The 22,501-nt window shown below is 43.2% G+C and overlaps 1 protein-coding gene across 5 annotated transcripts in view; it reads left to right on the top strand.

The window, feature by feature from the left end:
• The window catches only part of BLM (BLM RecQ like helicase), a 90,364-nt gene that overhangs the window by 55,090 nt on the left and 12,773 nt on the right, over positions 1 to 22,501 (top strand). For 4 of the 5 annotated variants that reach the window (XM_032836783.1, XM_032836781.1, XM_032836785.1 and 1 more), the window contains exons 13-17: positions 2,719 to 2,825; positions 5,108 to 5,268; positions 10,954 to 11,149; positions 13,712 to 13,902; positions 17,652 to 17,826. In XM_032836783.1, coding sequence (XP_032692674.1) covers positions 2,719 to 2,825; positions 5,108 to 5,268; positions 10,954 to 11,149; positions 13,712 to 13,902; positions 17,652 to 17,826 — 830 coding nt within the window. The remainder of the gene's footprint in view (positions 1 to 2,718; positions 2,826 to 5,107; positions 5,269 to 10,953; positions 11,150 to 13,711; positions 13,903 to 17,651; positions 17,827 to 22,501) is intronic. The other variant, XM_032836782.1, reaches the window with a different exon arrangement.

The raw sequence follows: 22,501 nt of genomic DNA, 5'->3' as shown, positions 1-22,501 counted from the left end.
AAAAACACCCACGTCCAGTAGTAGTCACTCCCCCTCCCCCACATGCCTGCCCGCAACCACTAGTCTGCCTTCTGTTTGTAGACTTGCCTGTTTTGGCTATCTCATACAAATGAAATCATCTTACCCATGGTCTTCTGTAACTGGCTTCTTCCACTTAACATGATGTTTTCAAAGTTTATTGCTGAATAATGTTCCATTGTATGGGTGTGGCCCATTTTATTTTTTAGTGAGTATCTAGGTGGTTTCCATTTGGGGCTATTATGACTAATGCTGAAATATATGTTCACATACAGGGTTTTGTGTGGACCTCCTCCTTCCCTTCTTGTGGGCATTCACATAGGAGTGGAAGTGCGTACTTGTTGGGTGACTGTTTTTCACCTTCCGCTGAACTGCCAGGTGTTTCCAAAGGAGCCATACTGTTTCCCATCCCCACGAGCAGAGTCGTGGGTTCTTATGCTACCTGCACTTGTTGTGGTCTCCTTTTTGACCCAGACCTTTTTTTTTTTTTTTTAAACACATAAGACATTGTTCTGAAATTAAAACATGATGTAAAAGGTAGGGAAAGGTAACAGGCCATTCTTGTCTATAGTCATTTCAGTGTTCACATGGGTAGGGAGACTCATGCACCATTCCCAACCTAAGCCCAAAGTAACTCAACTGATTTTTAAGACCAGCTACATCAGGGCGCCTGGGTGGCTCAGTCGTTAAGCGTCTGCCTTTGGCTCAGGTCATGATCACAGGGTCCTGGGATCGAGCCCTGCATTGGACTCCCTGCTCAGTGGAAAGCCTGCTTCTCCCTTTCCCACTCCGTCTGCTTGTGTTCCCTCTCTCGCTCTGTCTCTCTCTGTCAAATAAATAAAATCTTTAAAAAAAAAAAAGACCATCTACATCATTTGTATACCTGGGCAGTTCTTTTTATGCCATCATCCTGTCAGGACTGTAGTTTCTTTTGCTGCAACAGTGATTGTAAATAATTGACTGAGAACGATTGATGGAAATAGTCCATAGACGGATCAGTCTTTTATCTACTGCCTTTTCTTGCCACAATTCGCTACGTGTTCCTCTGCCATTTCCAGCCCTAGAAGAGAGCTCTCAGTGTTTTGTGCATATAAATAGCATAAGAGGGATGGTTTCAAAGTGTTGGTTAGCAGACATCTCACAAGACTCTTAGAGCAAGGAGTCCTGTGTTGGTGCTCGTAGCGGGTTTTTATGAGGCCGGCCAGCAACGCGGAGTGATGGAGAGGTCAGAGGTCAGAGTGAGGTCCTCACAAAGACCAGTGCGCTCCCCGCACTCGGCAAGAACATGACCAGAGCCTGTTGCGTGGCCTTCTGACTTGCGTCGCAGTCCATTCACACGGACGCTGCCCTCCACACACAAGGCATTCTTCTGTCCTCAAACCAAATGAGTGTATCCTGCCGCTGGCAGCAAACCTGGACCCAACCAGCTTGGATTCAGGGACAAAGACAGAAAGCAAGTTGTTTTAGTCCCCATCGTACTTCCCTCTGATCCCCAGCCCCTGTCTGTAGGCATCCTCCTTAACCATGGGTTATTATGGTTACGGTCTCTTTCTTTTCTTCCATCAACGCAGGCACGGACATGTCTTTATGCCCTGACCTTAACTGTTACCTCTCCTTTCTGTGGAGATGTCAGAGCCAGGGGTTGGGAGGGGGGTCTTTGCAGGGCCAAGGACCCTGTAACAATCCCCTCACCTTTCTTTAGGTGTTTTTTGCTTTGTTTTAATTTTATTTATTTATTTATTTATTTATTTATTTGACAGAGAGAGGGAGCACAAGCAGGGGGAGCTGCAGGCAGAGGGAGAAGCAGGCTTTCTGCTGTGTGGGGAGCCCAATGCAGGACTGGATCCCAGGACCCTGAGAGCATGACCTGAGCTAAAGGCAGACGCTTAACCAACCGAGCCACCCAGACGCCCATATTTAGTTTTAAAAGCCTAGATAGAAAAATGTGGGTGGAATGGTAACAGCAGAGGCCAGAATGAAGGTGCCAAGAATCGAAATTGGATGTGTGGTTAGTTGGTTGGGGGTGTAAGTGTCTTCTGAGAAACCTAATACTGGAGGGAAGGAAAGAGGTGAGGTGCCGGCCGCAGTGGAAGAGACTGAAACACAAGAGACGAAGGAATGGGGAAAAGCTCCCTAAGGAAGCGGGAGGGAGGAAGAGGGCCAGCCAGAGCAGACGGCCTGCAGAAGAGGAGCACGTCCATCTCCGAGTCAGCCACATCCCCTCTGGGGCACAAAGCAGAGGACAGTGACCCATGATGTGGGTGTGTGTGCTAGCTCCCACTAGCACCCTGCCATCAGCTCCTCACGTACGCAGTCAAAACTTGGGGACACCGATAGCCTGAAATGTGTGTTTTCTCTGATTTTCTCAATCTTTGGAATGTTTTTTCTGTCTCTGCTTGTCAACCTCATCCTGGCGACTCTGCTTCCGACTCACCTGTCTTTCTGCACATTCTCTTCTACAGCCCTCCTGACTCCTTGTCATCTCGTCCATACACATTTGCTCCTTATCCCCATTCTGTCCACGAGCCCTTCACCTGACTTCCGTTCTGGGGTTCTGATAGGCAAGCTGCCAGTGACCGTGTTCAGCTTGGGATGGCTTGGTAATTAGGTTGGCAAAGTGGAAAAGCAGTTTTCAATGTGTGAAGGTGGCTAAAACTATATTTTCTTATAATAACAAAATTTTATGTTTGGGACTTCTAGGTTCAGCATGAGCTTTAATAGACATAATCTGAAATACTACGTGTTACCGAAAAAACCCAAGAAGGTGGCATTTGATTGCTTAGAATGGATCAGAAAGCATCACCCACGTGAGTACAGCCATGTGACAGATTATGTCTAGAAGTAATAAATGTCTTTTTAGTACCACAATAGAATATATCAGTGTGCATATTAAACATTCCTTGTTATAATAGCACTAACTAGCTATTTATAGAACAGAATATTGCAACTCTCTCAATCCTGGAAATTATAAAATCACATTTGGTTTGATAACAATAAACCCTAAGAAAAAAGTATATGAAATATTCCCTCCTACACACCCGTGTTATACTTCACGATTTCAGTGTCTCTCCTCTGGCTTCTGTTGGTATGAATTATACCGCTTTCTGTGTTAGGGCCTTCTCCCAAGAGTGCCTCTGAGTTCTGTTAACTAAAATGAGATCCTGAAATGCCTGGTGGTTTTCCACGTAACCCCTTTTCTTCTTCCCCATAGAGAGGTGTTTCTGTTAACCAAGTTAACCACCTCTGTTTCATTTTTTAAAAACTAGTATACAGGTAGTGGGTTAAAGCCTCTGCCTTCGGCTCAGGTCATGATCCCAGGGTCCTGGGATCGAGCCCCACATCGGGCTCTCTGCTCTGCAGGGAGCCTGCTTCCTCCTCTCTCTCTCTCTCTCTGCCTGCCTCTCTGCCTACTTGTGATCTCTGTCTGTCAAATAAATAAATAAATAATCTTTAAAAAAAATGTAAAAAAAAAACAACAACTAGTATACATGTTTGTGGGGCGCCTGGCTGGCTCCGTCGGAGCAAGTAACTCAAGATCTTGGGGTTGTGAGTTTGAGCCCCACGCTGGGTGTGAAAATCACTTTTTTTTTTTTTTTTTTTTTTAAGATTTACTTATTTGAGAGAGAGCACAAGCAGAGGGGAGGAGGGAGGCAGAGGGAGAAGCAGGCTGCCTGCTGAGCAGGGAGTGCAATGTAGGGCTTGTTCCCAGGACCCTGGCATTGTGACCTGAACCAAAGGCAAACGTTTAACCAACTGAGCTACCCAGGTGCCCTAGAGAGCACATTTTTAAAAAGTCTTAAAAAAATGAGTATATATATTTGAACAAATCAAACGATGATGGGGGATAGACCAAGAAGTCATCCACAATCTCCCTCCTAAGCCTCCTCCCAGGCAGAGAACGTAGATGGTTAGCATGTCTGTCTATACCTTTGGCTCTGCCGCGAGCAAGGACTTTTTCTTTCATACCTTTCATTTTGTGATTCTCATAAAAGTACACATAACACGTGCTCACAAAGAAAACCGAGAAAGCAACAAGAAGAAAGAAGCAAAAGATAAACCTTACTTCCAGACAAGTCACCATTACCGTTAGGGGTTTATTTCCTTCCAGCAATTGTGTGCATTTTTCTTTCCATTAGCATACTGTGTCTACAGTTTTTCTACCCTTAACCTGTTTTTTATATCTTGAGCATTTTCATGGGTTTTTAAAAGAATTTGGAAATCACTTAAAAAGTTTCAGTATATCTTATTTCATAATTCCTTTGCTAATTTCCTAATGTTGTCCATTAAGATTTTTCTAATTTTCAAAAGGAGAAACAAAACTATTCGTAGAAGTCCTGTACCACTTTATTTCCTAGATTAGTTTCCTAGAAAGAAACTGAATCAAAAGCTAGGAGAATTTGGGGCGCCTGGGTGGCTCAGTGGGTTAAAGCCTCTGCCTTCAGCTCAGGTCATGATCCCAGGGACCTGGGATCGAGCCCCACATCAGGCTCTCTGCTCGGCGGGGAGCCTGCTTCCCCCTCTCTCTCTGCCTGTCTCTCTGCCTACTTGTGATCTCTGTCAAATAAATAAATAAAATCTTTAAAAAAAAAAAAAAAGGCTAGGAGAATTTGTAAGACTGATACATACTGCTACACGCTTTCCGCAGCGTTTGTGTAAGGTGCCCGCCCATTTTATAGCCCATGTGAAGTAGAGCCCAGGCTTCCTGCAGGTCCACCCCAGGAGTCATTCGGGGGACAGAACAAAAGGTCACGTCTTGTGGTTTCTAGTACACATGAGCTCCTTGCTTGAATTACTCTACCTGTGTGACCCCGCCCCATTATAAGTAGACTGTGAAGATCTGCTTATGGTTTGTGTATTTCTAAGAACATAATGAGGGCACCTGGGTGGCTCAGTTGGTTGAGCATCCCACTCTTGGATCTCAGTTTGGCACTTGATCTCAGGGCCGTGGGTTTGAGCCCCGCCCTGGGCTCCACACTGGATGTGGAGTCTACTTTAAAAAAAAAAAAAAAAGAAGAAGAACATAATGAAAATTGTGTTTTATTTATGTTAAAGGCTCTCATGTCTCAATACCATTTTGGTTTCTTGGCAGATGACTCTGGGATAATCTACTGCCTCTCTAGGCGGGAATGTGACACCATGGCGGACACTTTACAGAAAGATGGTCTCGCTGCTCTTGCATATCACGCTGGCCTCAGTGACTCTGCCAGGGATGAAGTACAGCACAAGTGGGTTAATCAGGACGGCTGCCAGGTAACGTTTTTGGAATAAACAAAGGAAGTCATCTTTTTTCGTATATGAACAAACTTGCACATGCCAGTTGAGAACTGTTTTTACTTTAAAGACAGCAAACATCAAAATAAGACTGAAATTTAAAAACAGATCATTTTGAGGCTTTTTTAAGTTGCTTTTTCTTTCTTAAAAAAAAAAATTTTTTTTTATTTAGTTGTAATTTATATACCGTAAAATTCACCCTTTCAGAGTTTACAAGTCAGTGGTTTTTGGTGTATTCACAAGGTTGTGCAAGCTTCACCACTGTCTAATTCCAGAATATTTCATCATCCCAAAATGAAACTCCGTACGATTTAGCAGCCACTCCCCAGTCCCCGGCAGCCACTAGTGGAACCACTGCTAATCTGTCTGTATAGATTTTCCTGTTCTGGGCATTTGGTATAAATGAAATGATACATTATGGTTTCTTTTGTGACTCATTTCTCTTACTTAGCATAATGTTTTCAAGACATTGTGTATCTTGTTGTAGCATGTATCAGTCCTTCATTTATCTTTGTGCTCCAGATAGCATTGCATGGTATGGCTGTATCCTTGTTTGTTACCCATTCATCAGTTGGTAGACATAGAGTTGTACCCGCTTTCTGGCTATTGGGAATAATGCTTCTGTGAACATCTGTGTACATGTGTTTGTATGAACATGTTTTCAGTTCTCTCAGATAGATACCTAAGAGTGGAATTGCTTAGTCATATGGTAACTCTCTGTTTAACTTTTTGAGGAGCTACCAAACTGTTTTCCAAAGCAGCTACAGAATTTTACGTTTCTACCAGTGATGTAGGAGGTTCCAATGTGTCTGTCTTATTTCTACTTTTTATTTTATTTTACTTTATTTTTTTACTATATCTATCCTGGGGGATGTGAAGTGACATCTCATTGTGATTTTAATTTGCATTTCCCTAATAACTAATTGAGTTGAGATTTCTGAGATTATAGATTTGTCACCCACATGGATCAAGAGGGAGGAAGCTAAGAACACTCTAGGCGTCCTGTACGGTGACAGGTGCCAGTGTTGGATAGATCTCTCTAAATACAAGGATGAATTTGAGAAAAACAGCTAATAACTTTTTTTTAGCCTGTGAAGTTTTCAATTCCCAAAAAGAGAAATTATCCCAAAAATTCAAGGGAAAAATATCTCTCAAAATTATTTTGTAACAAAAAACAGGAGAAAATCTTAGAGGATATTAGCCTACTGTCCTTGGAAAAGTGTCAGAATACTCAGCATATATGAACTAGAAGTACTTTGCCATAAGAAGATCACAGGCTAAGAAGAAGGCACAAATTTTTTTTTTAAATGCAGTTTATCTAGATAAGAAAATGCACAAAAGGCAAAAAACAAGTAGAATCATTATCAAGACACAAATGGTTCAACTCGGTACAGACATCTGCATCAGTGAGGTAGTGAGTAACTTGAAAATGTCAGCCTAAGAATAATCATTGTATCCAAGAAAGAAACGAGGACGGCTGAAGCAGATACAGTAGTCTGATGTGTTCCAAATGAATCCATAACAAATATTTAACAAATTTAAAAGCATTATCTCAGAGTCACTGGGGGAAAACATACATGTGGACATAGTTCACCACTTTGTTTGGTTTACGGAGAGCTGAGAGAAATGATCCGCACAAAGATACAGAGGTAGGGTGCTCTATAAAAAGCAGGCAGGTCTGAGACCGTCTGATTAAATAGTAAAAGCAGGAACACACTGTCTTCAGAATCAAAGGAGGAAAGCTTGGGATTGAAGGATTCACAGCCAGCTCATTGTCACAGATGTTGGGCACAACAGAGAGGCACTTTCAGATAGATCACATCCAGAAATGTATCACCAGCGTATCTTGAGTCAAGTAATCACAGATGCCAGTCTTCACTAATTTGTATATTGCACGAAGCAAAATTCCAGTGTGGTTTTTTTTTTCCTTTGATAAACTTTTTCTAAAGTTTGCCTGGAAGAATATTCATGTTAAAGTAACTGAACAAATTTGGGAGGAAAATGAAAACACATGAACACTGGCTTTGCAGTCCATTACAGGCAGATCAGTGACACAGAAATCCAGAACTCGACAGGAAGACATGTAAAAGGGAGTACCTGGTTGGCACAGTCGAGCATCCAACTCTTGGGTTTCTTGATCATGAGATCAAGCCCCAAATAGGGCTCCATACACAGGGCGGAGTCTGCTTGAGAGTCTCCTGAAATAAATAAATAAATCTTTTAAAAAATAAAAAAGGTAAAAACAATATGTGGCAAGGATGATGTTGAAAAATAATGAGGAAAGGAGGATGATCCAACTAGTGGTACGCTTACCTGCTGGGGGGGAATCGTTTTGGATCCTCCTATCAAAATGAATCACAGGTAAATAAAAATATTGGTATTTTTAAATGTATGAACTCTGGCTGGAAGAGAGCCTAAGCTTAAAAAGAGCTCGAAAGATTAAAAATCTAAATAACTAAACACTTCTGTGTCGAACAAAATTAAAGGCAATAGCAAAGAACAAACAACTAAGGAAATAATGTCTTCTGCAAATAAAATATCCCAAAACTTCAATGAGAAAAACATAAGTCTCAAATAGTAAATTACCCCAGGCTATCAAGAGACGTCGAAAAGAAGGAGCCACAAAAGGTTAAGTAGAATTGTTTTTCACTGTGCAACTCTGCTAATTATTAAAGGAATCCAAACAAATTAGTGAGAGACCATTTTCACCTCTGTATTAGCAAACTTTTATTAACTGTGGGGGACAGTGCTCTAAGAGATGATTTCCTGCAATGCTCCTGAGAGCCTTTCTGGAAAAGAATATGGCAGACTGTTCCAGGAGCCTCAGATCTGAAACGCGTGCGTGGAATTTACATCAGTGTTTGTATGAGTTTTGGGGCTTTTTATAATTGAAGTATACCTGGTGTATACAATATTATGTTACTTTCAGGTATACAGCAGAGTGACCTGACAACTCTGCATTATGAAATGCCTGCCATAATTGTACCAATCACTTAGAACCATACGAAGTAATTACAGTGTCATTGACTGTATGATAGCGTTATCTTTTTTTTTTTTTAAGATTTTATTTATTCATTTGAAAGAGACAACGAGAGAGGGAACACAGCAGGAGGAATAGGAGAGGGAGAAGAAGCAGGCTTCCCGCTGAGCAGGGAGCCTAATGTGGGGCTCGATCCCAGGACCCCAGGATCGTGATCTGAGCTAAAGGCAGAGGCTTAATCATTGAGCCCCCCCAGGTGCCCTGATAGCGTTATTCTTAATAGTAAGTAGCCTGAATGTCCTGAGAGAGTGACTGGGTGCATTATAGTGAATTCCTGGCGTTGAAATGGTTTATGGGGCTCCTGGGTGGCTCAGTGGGTTAAAGCCTCTGCCTTTGGCTCCCGTTATGATCCCAGGGTCCTGGGATCCAGCCCCGAGTTGGGCTCTCTGCTCAGCGGGGAGCCTGCTTCCTCCTCTCTCTGCCTACCTCTCTGCCTACTTGTGATCTCTGTCAAATAAATAAAATATTAAAAAAAAAAAAAAGAAGAAGAAAGAAAGAAAATGGGTTTATGAAGCGGGTGCCTGAGTGGCTCAGTTGGTTAACCCTCTCTCTGCCTTTGGCTCAGGTCATGATCCTGGAGTCCAGGAATCAAGCCCCACACTGGGCTCCTTGCTTAGTGGGAAGTCTGCATCTCCCTCTGACCCCCCTCTCGTACTTTCTCTCCACTCTCTCTCAAATAAGTAAATAAAATCTTTTTTTTTTTTTTTAGTAAATCTTAAAGAAAATGGTTTATGAAGATTTTTATAATGATATGAAAATGTTCAGATGCCAGGGATGAAGAAACATAGGGACAAATGAAACCTAAATGTGTGAAATCTCAGCTATAGAAAAGAAAATTGAGGGACACCTGGGTGGCTCAGTCAGTTAAGCCTCTGACTCTTGGTTTTGGCTCTCGGATCGTGATATGGGGTCTTGGGATCGAGCCCCACATTGGGCTCTGCGCTCAGTGCAGATACTCACTTTCTTTCCCTCCCCACTGCTTTCTCTAGCTCTCAAAAAAATACGTAAATCTTTAAAAAAATTTTTGAATAGAAAAATAGATGAGAAAAAAGGAAAAAAGCCAGTTCTTTTCAAGTTCTTTAAATCTTTACATATAGTATAAATGTTCTGAAATAGCCATGCACACATATATACATATCTGTATATATGTACATAAAACACTTTGATCAAAAATACAGTTTAAGAAAATGGGTGCGTTTTTGTTTCTGTTTTCAGACTGGCTAATCCTCACAGTCAAGGTGTAATTATACAGTCATCGGACAACCTTGATCTTGTTAGACTTGTAAGATAGACTAAAACCTCATTTTTTTTCTCCACAAAGACATTATAGTCTGAAGTTTCAAAAGCAACACAGAAATAAGGAAGTAACAGCTTGACTAAGCCAGTTTTCCCAGTGACACGAAGTAAAGGCTTTAAGAGGGGGTGTTGGCATTGGGGTCGCCTCACTTGGAGCCCGCACTCTGCACCCGAACAGGGGAGCCGCACCCGCACCCCAACTTCTTGGAACGCAGCAGGCCTGCTGGCTGCCTCACCTCCCCGCACAGCCTCTCCACCTGCTCTCCACCACTAGAGGCTCCAGGAGACTTTTTTTCCAAGGACACTTCCTTTCATCAAAGTGCCATAAATTTAGAGGGCTGATGAGGCCACAGCCATTCCCAGTGCCACCAAGCACGCTTGTTTGCTGGCCATGTTCTCCATGGCCTGCACTTGCCCACCCTGGTCCTCGGTCACCGAGACCATGTCCTCAGCCTCAGTCTGGCTGCCAGGTAGTTCCGCTGCTTTTGAAATACTGTTCTTGCTGCCGCTATTTATTTTCTTGAAGTGGAGGGGTCTTGCAGCTTTATTTCTATAATAAAGCTGGAGATGTAATGGTTTTGCCTGGGTTAATAAGTCCTATATTTGCAACTGAAATTGATATTCTTGAAAATGATTTTTTTTTTTTTACTAAAAGCGGATTTATGAAGCTCCTGAAATTTAACTGTCACCTTTCCTGTCCTAAGTAATTTGCATAGGCCAATACCGCAGTCTGCAGTATTTTTTGTAGTAGAAGCACCTCTCAGACTTTTACCCACGTGAGTTCCAATAAAAATTTCACAAGTTTTTCCTTTGAAATCAGCTGTTGAGGAAAAGGAGCCCGTGAGTGATCCGTCAGCTGCTCCCACTGGGAGCACAGATGGTAAGCACGGGGGTAGATGAGAATGCCATTGTCCCCAAAGCATCAGAAAAGCTGGCATTGGTGACATCTGGGAGCAAAAGCCCTGGGAACGCTCGTTTGTGACAGTGCCCCCATGCCTCCATATCAGCAACAGAAGAGAGCAAGCAGTGGCCATCCCCCCAAGACATGATGGCTCTTGACTGACCCCTTCCATGATGCCAGATCCCACGAGAAAGTGTCTGCCACCACGAGCTCCTCTTCACCTTCTCGGACTTTCCTAGGATTGCAGATTATCCATAGGAAGACCTCACATTAGTCATCCTCAATAATGGGACCAAGTTAAGATACTAGATTGCGGAATAGAGTACACTTTAAAGTAAAGCGGAGGATAGAGCTTTTCAAGGCGCCTGTTACTAAAATGTCCCTTTCCATCTATTCTGAGCCTAAGAGGCATGTGCTGTTTCCTCAGGTTATCTGTGCAACAATAGCATTCGGAATGGGGATCGACAAACCCGACGTGCGGTTCGTGATCCACGCATCTCTCCCTAAATCTGTGGAGGGCTACTACCAGGAGTCCGGCAGAGCTGGGAGAGATGGGGAGACGTCACACTGCCTGCTCTTCTACACCTACCACGACGTGACCCGGCTGAAGAGACTCATCCTGAGTAAGCCGAGCCCCGGGCCCTGCGGTCTCCCGGGAGCGTCTGCTGCTGGCTTTCTTTAAATAGTTATACGAGCGTTACACAGGCTTGTCATGTAAAACTCAAATGGTGTGGACGTGCATATGTAGACATGGACACAGTGGAAAATGTCCAGACCATGCCTTGCACGCAGTCTGGCCCTAGAAAGTCACTCCAGATCTTGGCTTCCCACGTAGCCTTCTAGATCCAACCTCTCCGTGCATGCTTGCGTGTAACTTGTATTTCAAACATGCAGAAACGAATGGGGAAAAGAACAAACCCTCACATACCACCAGGTTCAGAAATACCCCCCTCCCATATATCCCTCTCCTCCCTCAGCCATCCACTCGCCCATCAGAGAGAAGCAATATCCTGTATTTGGTGTTTATCCCTGCCAAATGCATATATTTTGCCATTTGTGCTTGGGATTATATTATATGTAGACATATAGTTTGTTTTCAGTCTACACTAGGATGTAATTAAGAATCCGACTGATATGTGTAGTTCGACTGCATAGCATTCCGTGTCTGTTTACCCGGTCCTCTTGGACGAGAGACCTTGACTGTTTGCTGTTCTGTGCGGTTATTAGCAGCGCGGTGCTGAGCACCTGTTGCACATATCTTTGGGCATTTGTGCCGCTGTCTGTCTAGGATAAATTTCCGGACCTAGACTTGCCAGGTTAAAGTGAATTCATATTCTAGAATCTTATTGTGCCCTTTGCCCATTTTTCTACTAAGTCGTGATAGTTAAGTACATTTCCTAAATAAATTTGCTATTTTGAGACCACTTCTGAATGGATCCTGCCACAGGCACTGTACATGGGGTATGACACTTAACCAGGCACTGTGCCGAATATCCGGTGACCTTTTGTGCCCGTCATCCCTGGTTTTCGAGATGGCGTTCACCCCATGGTGAAAGGGAGTTTCTTTAAGGTTTTGTAACTTGCCTCCAAGAGCTCTGCTGAGCAGCAGTAGTGGTAGGAGTGGGGGGCCAGGGGGAGTGCGGATCCGGTGGTAGATAAATGACGTTGTTAGCACCTACTGTATGCACTGTCTTAACTGCTTGATTACATCCCTTCATCCAGTCTTCACAACAGGCCTCACAGGTACTACTGTTACTGTCCTCATTTTACACAGGAGCACGGCAGATGTAGAGCCGGTAGGTCATGGAGCCCTGATGGGGCCCCGGTCTGTCTAACCTCCAAAGCCCATGTCCCTTGCACTCTACTAAGATGATTCTCAGTGAGAGCGCCTGGGTGGCTCAGTTAAGCCACTGTCTTCAGCTCAGGTCATGGTCCCAAGAGTCCTGGGATTGAGCCCCAAATCGGGCTCCTTGCTCAGCGGGGAGTCTGCTGCTCAATTAGACCCTGCCTCTCTCCCTCTCATGCTCACGCACACGTGCTCTTTCTCTCTCTCTCTCTCAAATAAATCTTTAAAAAAAATAATAAAGATGATTTTCAGTGAAAAAAGTGAGACTTTAAAACTTAGTGTGACATGGGGCACCTGGGTGGCTCAGTCATTAAGTGTCTGTCTTCGGCTCAGGTAATGATCCCAGGGTCCTCCTGCTTGGCGGGAGGCCTGCTTCTCCCTCTCCCACTCCCCCTGCTTGTGTTCCCTCTCTCACTGTGTCTCTTTCTGTCAAATACAATCTTCAAAAAAACCACAACAACTTAGCATGACCATTTGTGTTTTTAAACAGAGCCTATATTAAGTTAGATCCAAATAATTCAATAAGTATTTAAGTTTTAAACACTGAGCAACATAAAAAAAAAAGGAATACTCATAAGCTAGAAAAAAATTTTTATTTTCATTCTTAACGAACCTCAGATTGCTTACAAATGGAAAGTATGTGCATGTGATTCTCAAACCTTGAAATTAGATTAGACACTGCCACCCTTATTTCCTGTTTCACATGGATTTTTCTGGAGGTTCTTGTATTTATCACAGCAACTGCCAAAACTTCAGTTTCACAGAGATGGCATTGGAAGGAGTATAGGCAGCATGACCTCAGAGTGGCAGTTTGTATGGTGTTCAAATATTGCTGTGTTTCCCTTGAATTTAAAATACCCTGCCAGCACCCCCATGAGTTCACTGCAGCACCCCAGGGCTCCTTGGCACTTGGCTTTGGAACCGCTGGCATAACTGCTCTGATCCCAGGCACCAAGCGGGGGGTGGGTGCCTGGACCACTGCCATGGTTGCTTTGCTCTGCTGACTTTGAACGTCCAGCTGAGCCGGCGTGCTTGTCTGATAAATACAGTAAATTTGATTCAGATCTTCATCATTGGGAATCATGAAGATTTGGAAAATTTTTTCAGCTACTCCTGGTGACAGTCTTCATTTATTCCTATAAAACTAAAAATCTGAGGGATAAACATAAATACATGATTTGTCATAATATAGAATGATGTCGTATGGTATATGGTGCTATTAGTAATTTTATTTCAATTAGTATTTAAAGTTATATGAATCTATTCCAAATATTTCTGTGTTATTTTCTTGTTTTCCTACTCTAATAAGTATTTTTATTTTGTTCTTTACCTTTTTTAGTGGAAAAAGATGGAAACCATCATACCAGAGAGACTCACTTCAATAATTTGTACAGTATGGTGCATTACTGTGAAAATATAACAGAATGCAGGAGAATACAGCTTTTGGCTTACTTTGGTGAAAATGGATTTAATCCTGATTTTTGTAAGAAATACCCAGATGTTTCTTGTGATAACTGCTGCAAAACAAAGGTAAAATAAGAAAGTTTTAAGTTCCTTGTGATTCAGGAAATTGCCAAGACTTTAATTTGGCAAAGTTAGATACAAGTTAGGTTGGTTACCTTAAGTCGGCCCTCAGGGACTGAATCAGGGAAAGGTGGCTTCCTCCCCCTGGTAATTTGGAATAGAAACATTTAATAGTAATTCTGTGAAATAGCTTTTGAATTAGAAACCTATAAAAAATACCCTGGACCCATCCCAAATATTGAGGTTATATATGTGTACAATAGGATATTTTAGAAGTATCATTCATCTGTAAATATCCAAAAAGATCCAACATAGGCAGGAGAATATTTAGATTCAAATCCCAATATATATTTGAAGTTCTCATTCTGAAGAATTATAATAACTATAGTATACTATGTGTTTGAATCAGGTCAATTACGTTATACTATAAATTGGTTGTTTAAAAACTATGAAGAATTGGGGCACCTGGGTGGCTCAGTGGGTTAAAGCCTCTGCCTTCAGCTCAGGTCATGATCCCAGGGTCCTAGGATCGAGCCCCGCATCAGGCTTTCTGCTCAGCAGGGAGCCTGCTTCCACCTCTCTTTCTCTGCCTGCCTCTCTGCCTACTTGTGATCTCTGTCTGTCAAATAAATAAATAAAATCTTTAAAAAAAAAAAAAAAACTATGAAGAATTAATGGCAATTCGTCTGCCCTAAAAATAACCGTGAGAAGTTAAATTCAGTCATTAGTTACTTAATTTTACCTCTCATGGTAATTCTGTGTTCTAATGTCTCTGTCCTTTACAGTTTACAGAGCATTTTCATATTCGATACATTATTTGAAATGTTTGTGCAAGTTACTGGGGACTCAGAAAAGAGCAGCCTGTTCATAGACTGGAGGGGGACAGACACGGCACGTGATGAGCGCAGTCACAGAGGTCTGCGGCACTAGCCAACGCAAAGGGTTAGGTCTGTGGATTCGTGGCCGGTGCTACTTGGACATTGTTGATCAGTATCCGTTCTTGTTTAACAAACGTTTGTTGAGTGCCTGCTGTGTGGCAGGCGCTGTTCTAGGAGATTGGGATGCATCCCTGAACAGAATAAAAAGATCCCTGCCCTTGTGGGGCTTACGTGGCCTGCCTAAGCCACGGACACCTGAAAAGGGACTTAGCTGAGCCATTCCCTGGACATGGGCATTCTTGGCTCCCAGATGTGGGGGGCATGCCTGTGCATTTGAGGGATAGCAAAGGGAGCCCGTGTGGCCGAGCAGGGCTAAAAGTCAGTTGGGGGAAAGGAAGCAGCAGGCCAGAGCCGCAGCTGGAGGGGTGGTGTGACTGGCCCTCGGCAACAAGGCTTGGGGATGCCATTTGGCAGGCCAGATCAGTTCAGTCTGGGGTGTTTTGAGTTAGATAAATCTGTTAGATTCAGAAATTCTGAAAAGGGGCTTGTGGTACCTACCAGTTCGGGAGTGGTCGGCATACAGATGGTATCCATAAGAGCAGATGAAATCTTCGGGGGTATAAGGTTAGACCAAAGAAAAGAAATCCGAGTGACCGAGTTCCAGGACATTAAGAGATTAAGGAGAAGAGGAGGGACTAGGAAAGGAGACCAAGAAAGAGAATTAGCAAGGTAAGGGGAAGATCAGAAATCTGTACAGGAAGCGTTTCAGGGAGGAGGGAGTGCTCATTGCTCCAGTGCTGCCACTAAGCCGAGTAGGGAAGGAGCCCAGAAGACACCACTGGCTTCAGCAGGAAGCGTGGATGGAGTTGTCTGACAGGTCCAGTAGAGAGGGACAAACCTGCAGGCTTTCATATATATGTGAATATACAGAACTTTTTCAAGTTTTACTTCAAGGATGATCAGAGAAGTGTAACAGCAGCTGGCGGGGAGGGGGAGTCAGGAAAAGACAGGAGAAGTAACATCTGTTAGTGCTGGTAGGAACGTACCTGCATAGGATGGAAAGCTGATGTGTGAGGGATGGGGAGAGCCACAGAAGGAGCGTCCTTGGATAGGCAGGGGAGGTGGGGAGAGGGATTTAGTGTGCGAGTCCGGAGATTGCCTTCAGGCAGGAACCGAGAGAGTTCATCTCTAAGCACAAGGACGGAGAGGACTGTGGACGTTTGCTGGTGATAGGTGTGAGGGAAGTTTGCGGAAGCTCTCTTGTGGTTGTTTCAGGTTTCTCAGTGAGGTAGCAGGCCGGGTCGTCAGCTGACAGTCAGGACGAGAGAGGGAGCTGAAGAGAAAGGAGAAAGTGAAGTAGTCCAGTCATCTGGGACAGCGGTCAGCAAACCTTATCTAAAGGGCCAGAGTGCATAGTTAGGCTTCGTGGGCCTTAGAATCACGGGCTCTGTCTCAAGTACTCAACTCTGCTCTTTTAGCCCAAAAGCAGACATAAACAATAACTACATCGATTTTCCATGGCTGTGTTCCAGTACAATTTGATGTACGGAAACAGGCATCCAGCTCATGGGCCATAGTGTGCTGACTCCTGTCTGGGACGGAGGAGTGCGAGATCAAGGATGTGTGATGTGTGTGTGTGTGTGATGATTACCCGTCCGCTTGGAGGGCCCACTTGAGGTCTGTGACCATTTGTTGAAAGTACACACTTTCGGCATGGTTGTTTGTGTGTCTCCAGCCGAGGTCAGCTGCCAAGGTTTAGGCACAGAGTGATGAAGAGTTGAATCTTGAGTCTATCATCAAGCAATGAATGGGATGAACGGACCTAAGGGCAAAGCTGAAGGCCCACGAGAGGTAGTATTGTAATGAGGGGCTGTGGAATCCAAGCTGCCTTAGGGGAGCATCCAAGGATGGGAACGAGCGGACAGGCAGGCCCAGTGGGCTGTTGGAATCAGAATATACGAGATGGCATGAAGGGGCATTCAGAGAATGAAGGGGTTGCTGATTTTAGTGAGTCCAAGGTGGTAGGTGTGATCAAGGGAGTGGCTGGCATATGTGGAAGATGGGTTACTGGGGCAGAGGAGATCAAGATGCCAGAGGCCAAGATGGGAGGATCATCTGTCCCCTGAGTCACCAAGAATTAGGGCAGGGATGGTGTCAGAGAGAATGACAGGACACTGTTTCGTGGTGGTTCTGGATAGAGTCTCAGAGTCACTACCAGCTGTTAGAATAAGACAGGAAACCTGTTAGTCTTGAGGTTGTGGGATTGTGGCGGAAGAACAAGGGTTAGACAGTGAGGAGGCTACGTAGACCGAGGCCAGAAGCATGATGCTGCTTTTTAGAACAGTGGCTGGATAGTATTGCTAGTTTGGAGATCTAGTCTAAAAGAAAGCAGACAGATCATACTGTAATGGGGGCTTTAAAAAGTAAGCAGAGTTTGCAGACCAGTGAGGAGAAGGAAAAAGGAAACTAACAGGAGATCATTAAAAGGGTTGACTGTGACACCCCATAAGCGATCAAGTCCCATAAGCGATCAGAACTCCCGGATTTGCATGGTTGGACAGTGTTTTTATCCCAGGAATCACCATCCAAGTAAGAGAGCACTGATCTAGAGGGTGTGAAGGGCTTTAAAAGGGAGAAAGGATATTCCTTCCCATAGCATGCTGTCGGGCAATTGAAAGACTGAGATGTATGTCTATAACCCAATAATGACATAGATGTGGCCGTGCTAATGTCCTAGACACAATGTTAATATAAGAGCTTAGAATAGAAAGAACATCTGAAGTTTGGGTTTGGATCTTGGTTTTGGTCTGGAAATGGTTTGTTATGAGACTATCACAGTATGAAACCCTAGTGATCTCAGTATCATCTTAATTACAGCAGAAGGTAATCTCTTCTTACTCACAGGATTATAAGACAAGAGATGTGACCGATGATGTAAAAAATATTGTAAGATTTGTTCAAGAACATAGTTCATCACAAGGAACAAGAAATAAAAACCACATAGGTCCTTCTGGGAGATTTACTATGAATATGCTGGTCGACATTTTCTTGGGTAAGTTATCTTTTTTATTGTTTGAGTTATAGCAATTAAAATTGAACATCTAGGGGCACCTGGGTGGCTCAGTCTATTAAGCATCTGCCTTTGGCTCAGGTCACAATCCCAGAGTCCTGGGATTGAGCCCCGCATCAGGCTCCCTCCTCAGCGGGGAGCCTGCTTCTACCTCTCCCTCTGCCTCTGTGTGCTTGCTCGTGTAGGCGTGCACTCTCTCTTTCTCTCTCAAATAAATAAATAAATATTTTTAAAAATAAAATTGAACATCTAAAGAATTTATCACAAGTACGTAGAAAAAATCTCTCTTGCCTGTCTTCTTACAGAAATTAAAGATTTCAGAATAAAACTTTTTCGAGTAATGAAAGCAAGTTAACTTTAATGAATTATACCAATTGTTTGTATAGAATTTATATGTTCCTAAGGTGAGGTTTTCACATTCAGAAAAGCAAATAATGGGGCACAATGGATGAAGGGGATTAAGAGGTACAAACTTACAGTTATAAAATGAATATGTCATGGGAATGAGAAGGACAGGATAGGAAATGTCGTCAGTGACATTGTGATAACATGACTGCCGAGCATACATAACGTACAGAATTGTTGAATCACTGAAACTGATGAAATATTGTATGTCAACTATACGACTATAAAGATAATAGTAGTAATAAATACAAAGAAAATATTAAAGCATATACAATTTCATCGGAATGAGTGAAATATAACTTGCTTGGAAAATTACCTGTTGAGGGGCACCTGGGTGGCTCAGTGGGTTAAAGCCTCTGCCTTCAGCAAGGGTCATAATCCCGGGGTCCTGGGATCAAGCCCCGCATTGGGTTCTCTGCTCAGCGGAGAGCCAGCAGGCTCCCTTTCCCTCTCTCTCCCTCTTTCTCTGCCTGCCTTTCTGCCAGCTTGTGGTCTCTGTCTGTCAAATAGATAAATAAAATCTTTAAAAAAAAAAAAAAGAAAATTATCTGTTGAGTGACTTCCAGGTCCAGATGGCAGCTTGGGCAAAAGGATACCTTCTTCTTTGTTTGTTAGAGGCCCTATTTAAATAATAGGAAACAAAATGGGGACTCACTTCATTGAGGCATAGAGAACCAGAGAGAGACATCACCAGATTCAAGATATTTCAAATCTTTTAGGAAATAGAAATACAGTGACAAGTGGAATGAAATACAATAAGCCACCTGCAGAATGAATGTAGAGTGAGAATCATGGCGGGGGGGCGGTGCTTGACCAGGCAGAACTCCGTTATCGGGCCTCAGAGTGAGTCTACAGGTCCAGGGGATGGGAGTGAAGAAAGCAGGGGAGCCAGAAATAGGAGGAAAGAACTGCATCAAATGCCAGCCTGGAATTGATTCTAGAACAAAAATGAACGGTGTGAGGAATAGAAGGGCAGCTGAGTTAGGGGCCAGAACCCCTAAGTAGCATTTGGGGACCACCTAGCCCACCCACTCACCCTAAAGCAAACCTGAATATTCCCATTCAGGGGAGGAATTTGAGGGGAAATGGATAGAAAATAACAGAGGAAGAGCACCTGGGTGGCTAAGTCAGTTAAGCATCTGACTCTTGGTTTCGGTTCAGGTCATGAATTCAGGGTCATGAGATTGAGCCCCGTGTCGGGCTCTGAGCTCAGTGGGGAGTCTGCGTGAGATTCTCTCTCCCTTTGTTCCTCCCCACCGTGCACTCATACTTCTCTCTCTCCCAAATAAGTAAATAAAGTCTTTAAAAAAAATTTTTTTTAAATAACAGAGGAAATCCACCTTAAAAGTTTAACCTGATCCCTGAAGGTTAAGTACAACTCGACAACCAAGAGAAACCAAGTAAATATTTGACCCTGGGGATAAAGAAAATATAGAAACTAAGCAGTAGCTTTAGGAGGCATAGAGGAGAAACTCCTAATTTAGAATCTTCACCAAGACTTCAGTAACAATAGAATGTTACCGAAAAGAAACAAAGAATGAGAAAGAACTGTTAAAATTTTTATTTATTCATCTCTTTAATTTTTTATTTTTAAGTAATTTCTGTATCCAACATGGGGCTCAAACTCACAACCCTGAGATCAGGAGTCAACTAAGCCAGTCAGGCGTTCCAAGAGCTGTTAAAAATTTTAAATGATTGGAGCACCTCAGTGGCTCAGTTGGTTAAATATCCTGCCTTCAGTTTAGGTCATGATCCCAGGGTCCTGGGTTTGAGCCCCATATCAGGCTCCTTGCTCAGCGGGGAGCCTGATGCTCCCTCTCCCTCTGCCTCACTTCCTGGTTTGTGCTCTCTCAAATAAATAAATAGAATCTTTAAAAAAAAATTTTTTTTAATGATTGACAAAGTAAGTTTAGTGGAAATGTTGAAAGGTAATGTCAGAGTTTTCTAAGACCTGAGCAAAAAGATATATGGAAAATATAAGGAAAAATATAGGTTAGTTCTTAGGAGATTTGAAATCTGATAAAAATTTTGAATTAGAAAATAAAGAGATGGAGTTATCAAATCAGTGATAAGAGAAAATTTCTCTGAGTGAAAGAGAAAAAGACCTTCAGATTAAAACGTCCACTGAATGCCAAAGGAGATGCTTTATGAGATTTGAGAATAACAAGAATAAAATGAAGTTGGGGAGGAAAAACTCTTCCTCCATCCTGTTAGATTTAGTGGTTGGGGGCCTGTGAATTAAACAGACAAAAGACAGATTTCATAAAAATGTGACTAAAAGGGCCAATTAAAATTGAGGCTTATATACCATCTTAATAATGGAAAGAGAGGGGGAGAAGAACGCTTACGGGAAAACAAATGGTTTTTTGGAAAGATAAGGGCCCTTAGGAGAATAGATGAGAGGGAGGTAGGATAGTTTTGTTACAGTGTTTAGGAATGGTATGGAGACTTCTCATCTCCAATGATAAGTAAGAATCAGTCTTCTTCGGTTGCTCCCAGGGAGAGAATTTATGACAATTGGTGGGGGGGGGGTTGGGGGAGGTCTCCTTTTTTATTGCAGATAAGAGGTTTCAGGAACTCAAATGCCTTCTGCTCAAAATAATTTTTATGCCACAGTGGCATATTCTGGACCCCTTCCGAGATAATCTGAAAACTTTGGAAAAAGAAACCAAAGCCAAACCTGTGATTAGTATCAGTGACTAGAGCCCAGAAGGCAAAGAAAGTGATACCATAAACGGAGGAGCTGACCCATGGGTCCAGGGAGAAGGAGGCCTGGATCCAGGGGTATGCAGCAGGTCCAGTAAGCAGTCTGTGCAGGTTTTAACAAAGTCAAGAAAAACAGGTCCCAAGCAATGTTAGAAGGAATAATGAATTTTTTCCAGTAAAGAATGCAAATGTTAATTCTCAACAGAAGGAGAAAGGCATTTAGAAGTTCCATGGGAAAGATTATACAAAGAGAGCTAAGGTCAAATGTAAAACAAGGGAAGTTGTTATACAATTTTGAGTAATTGATAAGCGTCCGAAAGCAATCCAGTTGTGTGGGTGCGGTAGACATTCTCTTGAGAGTTACACAGGAGTCAGGACCTTCTAAGTAGGGAAGGAACTGTATCATAAACACTGCTGACAAACTGCAACAGTTACAGGCAACCCAATGGACTGAAATACGTTTAGGGAATAAGACAAGATGTGTTCATCTTAATGATGTAAAAATAAAGGTACAATAAACAAAAGGGGGAGCACTCGGAAGGCTTGGGGTGCTAATAACCTCTTATGTAAAAGGTAGAGAGGAACCAGAAGTTCTGTCTAAAGTTACAAAATAGGGTCATCTGGGTGGAGCATCTACCTTTGGCTTGGGTCATGATCCCAGGGTCCTGGGATCGAGCCCTGTATCAAGCTCCTTGCTTGGAGGGGAGCCTACTTCCCCCTCTCCCTCTGCTCGCCACTTCCCCTGTTTGTGCTCTCTCTCTCTCTTTCTCTGTCAGATAAATAAAATCTTTTAAAAATAAATAAAAATAAAGTTACAAAATCATCAGTTGATTAACCCATATTATATAACTAGCCAAGTTTGGGTTGAGGTGAAGTGTAGGGAGTAGTGTCAATGAGATGAAGCCTCATCTTTCTTAGCAGGGTAGGGGGTCATGGGTAAATGGCAGGCGGTAGAGCTGGCTGGGGGAGTGACAGCAAGGGTTTGAGTTCCATGTGGAGGTGGCCACGGGAAGAGCTGAAAACAAAAGCTATTTAAAACAGGACTCTGGGGATGCCTGGGTGGCCCAATGGCTAAGCGTCTGCCTTTGGCTCAGGTCTTGATCCCAGCGTCCTGGGATCAAGTCCCGAGTGTGGCTTCTTGCTCAGAGGGGAGCCTGCTTCTCCCTCTGCCTACCACTCCCCTGCTTGTGTTCTCTTTCTCTCTCTCTCTCTTTCACAAATAAATAAAATCTTTTAAAAAAAAAAACAAAAACAAAACAGGACTCTGCCAGGGTGCCTGGCTGGCTCAGCTGGTTAGGCACATGACTCTTTGTTTGCGTTCAGGTCCTGATCTCAGGGCCCTGAGATGAGCTCCTGAGTCTGCTAGGGAGTCTTTCCTTCTTGCTTTCCATCCCCCTCTGCTCCTCCCCATGCTTTTGGCCTTGCCTGCGCACCATGCTCACGTGCTCGCTCTCTCTCTCTCAAATAAATAAAATCTTAAAAAAAAAAAATTACTGCCTTTGGGCACCCAACTGGCTCAATAGGGAAGAGCACAACTCATATATTC

The sequence above is a fragment of the Lontra canadensis genome, unplaced genomic scaffold, assembly GCF_010015895.1.
Source record: "Lontra canadensis isolate GAN:19392208 unplaced genomic scaffold, GSC_riverotter_1.0 scaffold94, whole genome shotgun sequence".
Lineage (NCBI taxonomy): Eukaryota > Metazoa > Chordata > Mammalia > Carnivora > Mustelidae > Lontra > Lontra canadensis.
The sequence above is the reverse complement of the archived record's forward strand: the minus strand, read 5'-3'. Positions and strand labels throughout refer to the sequence as shown.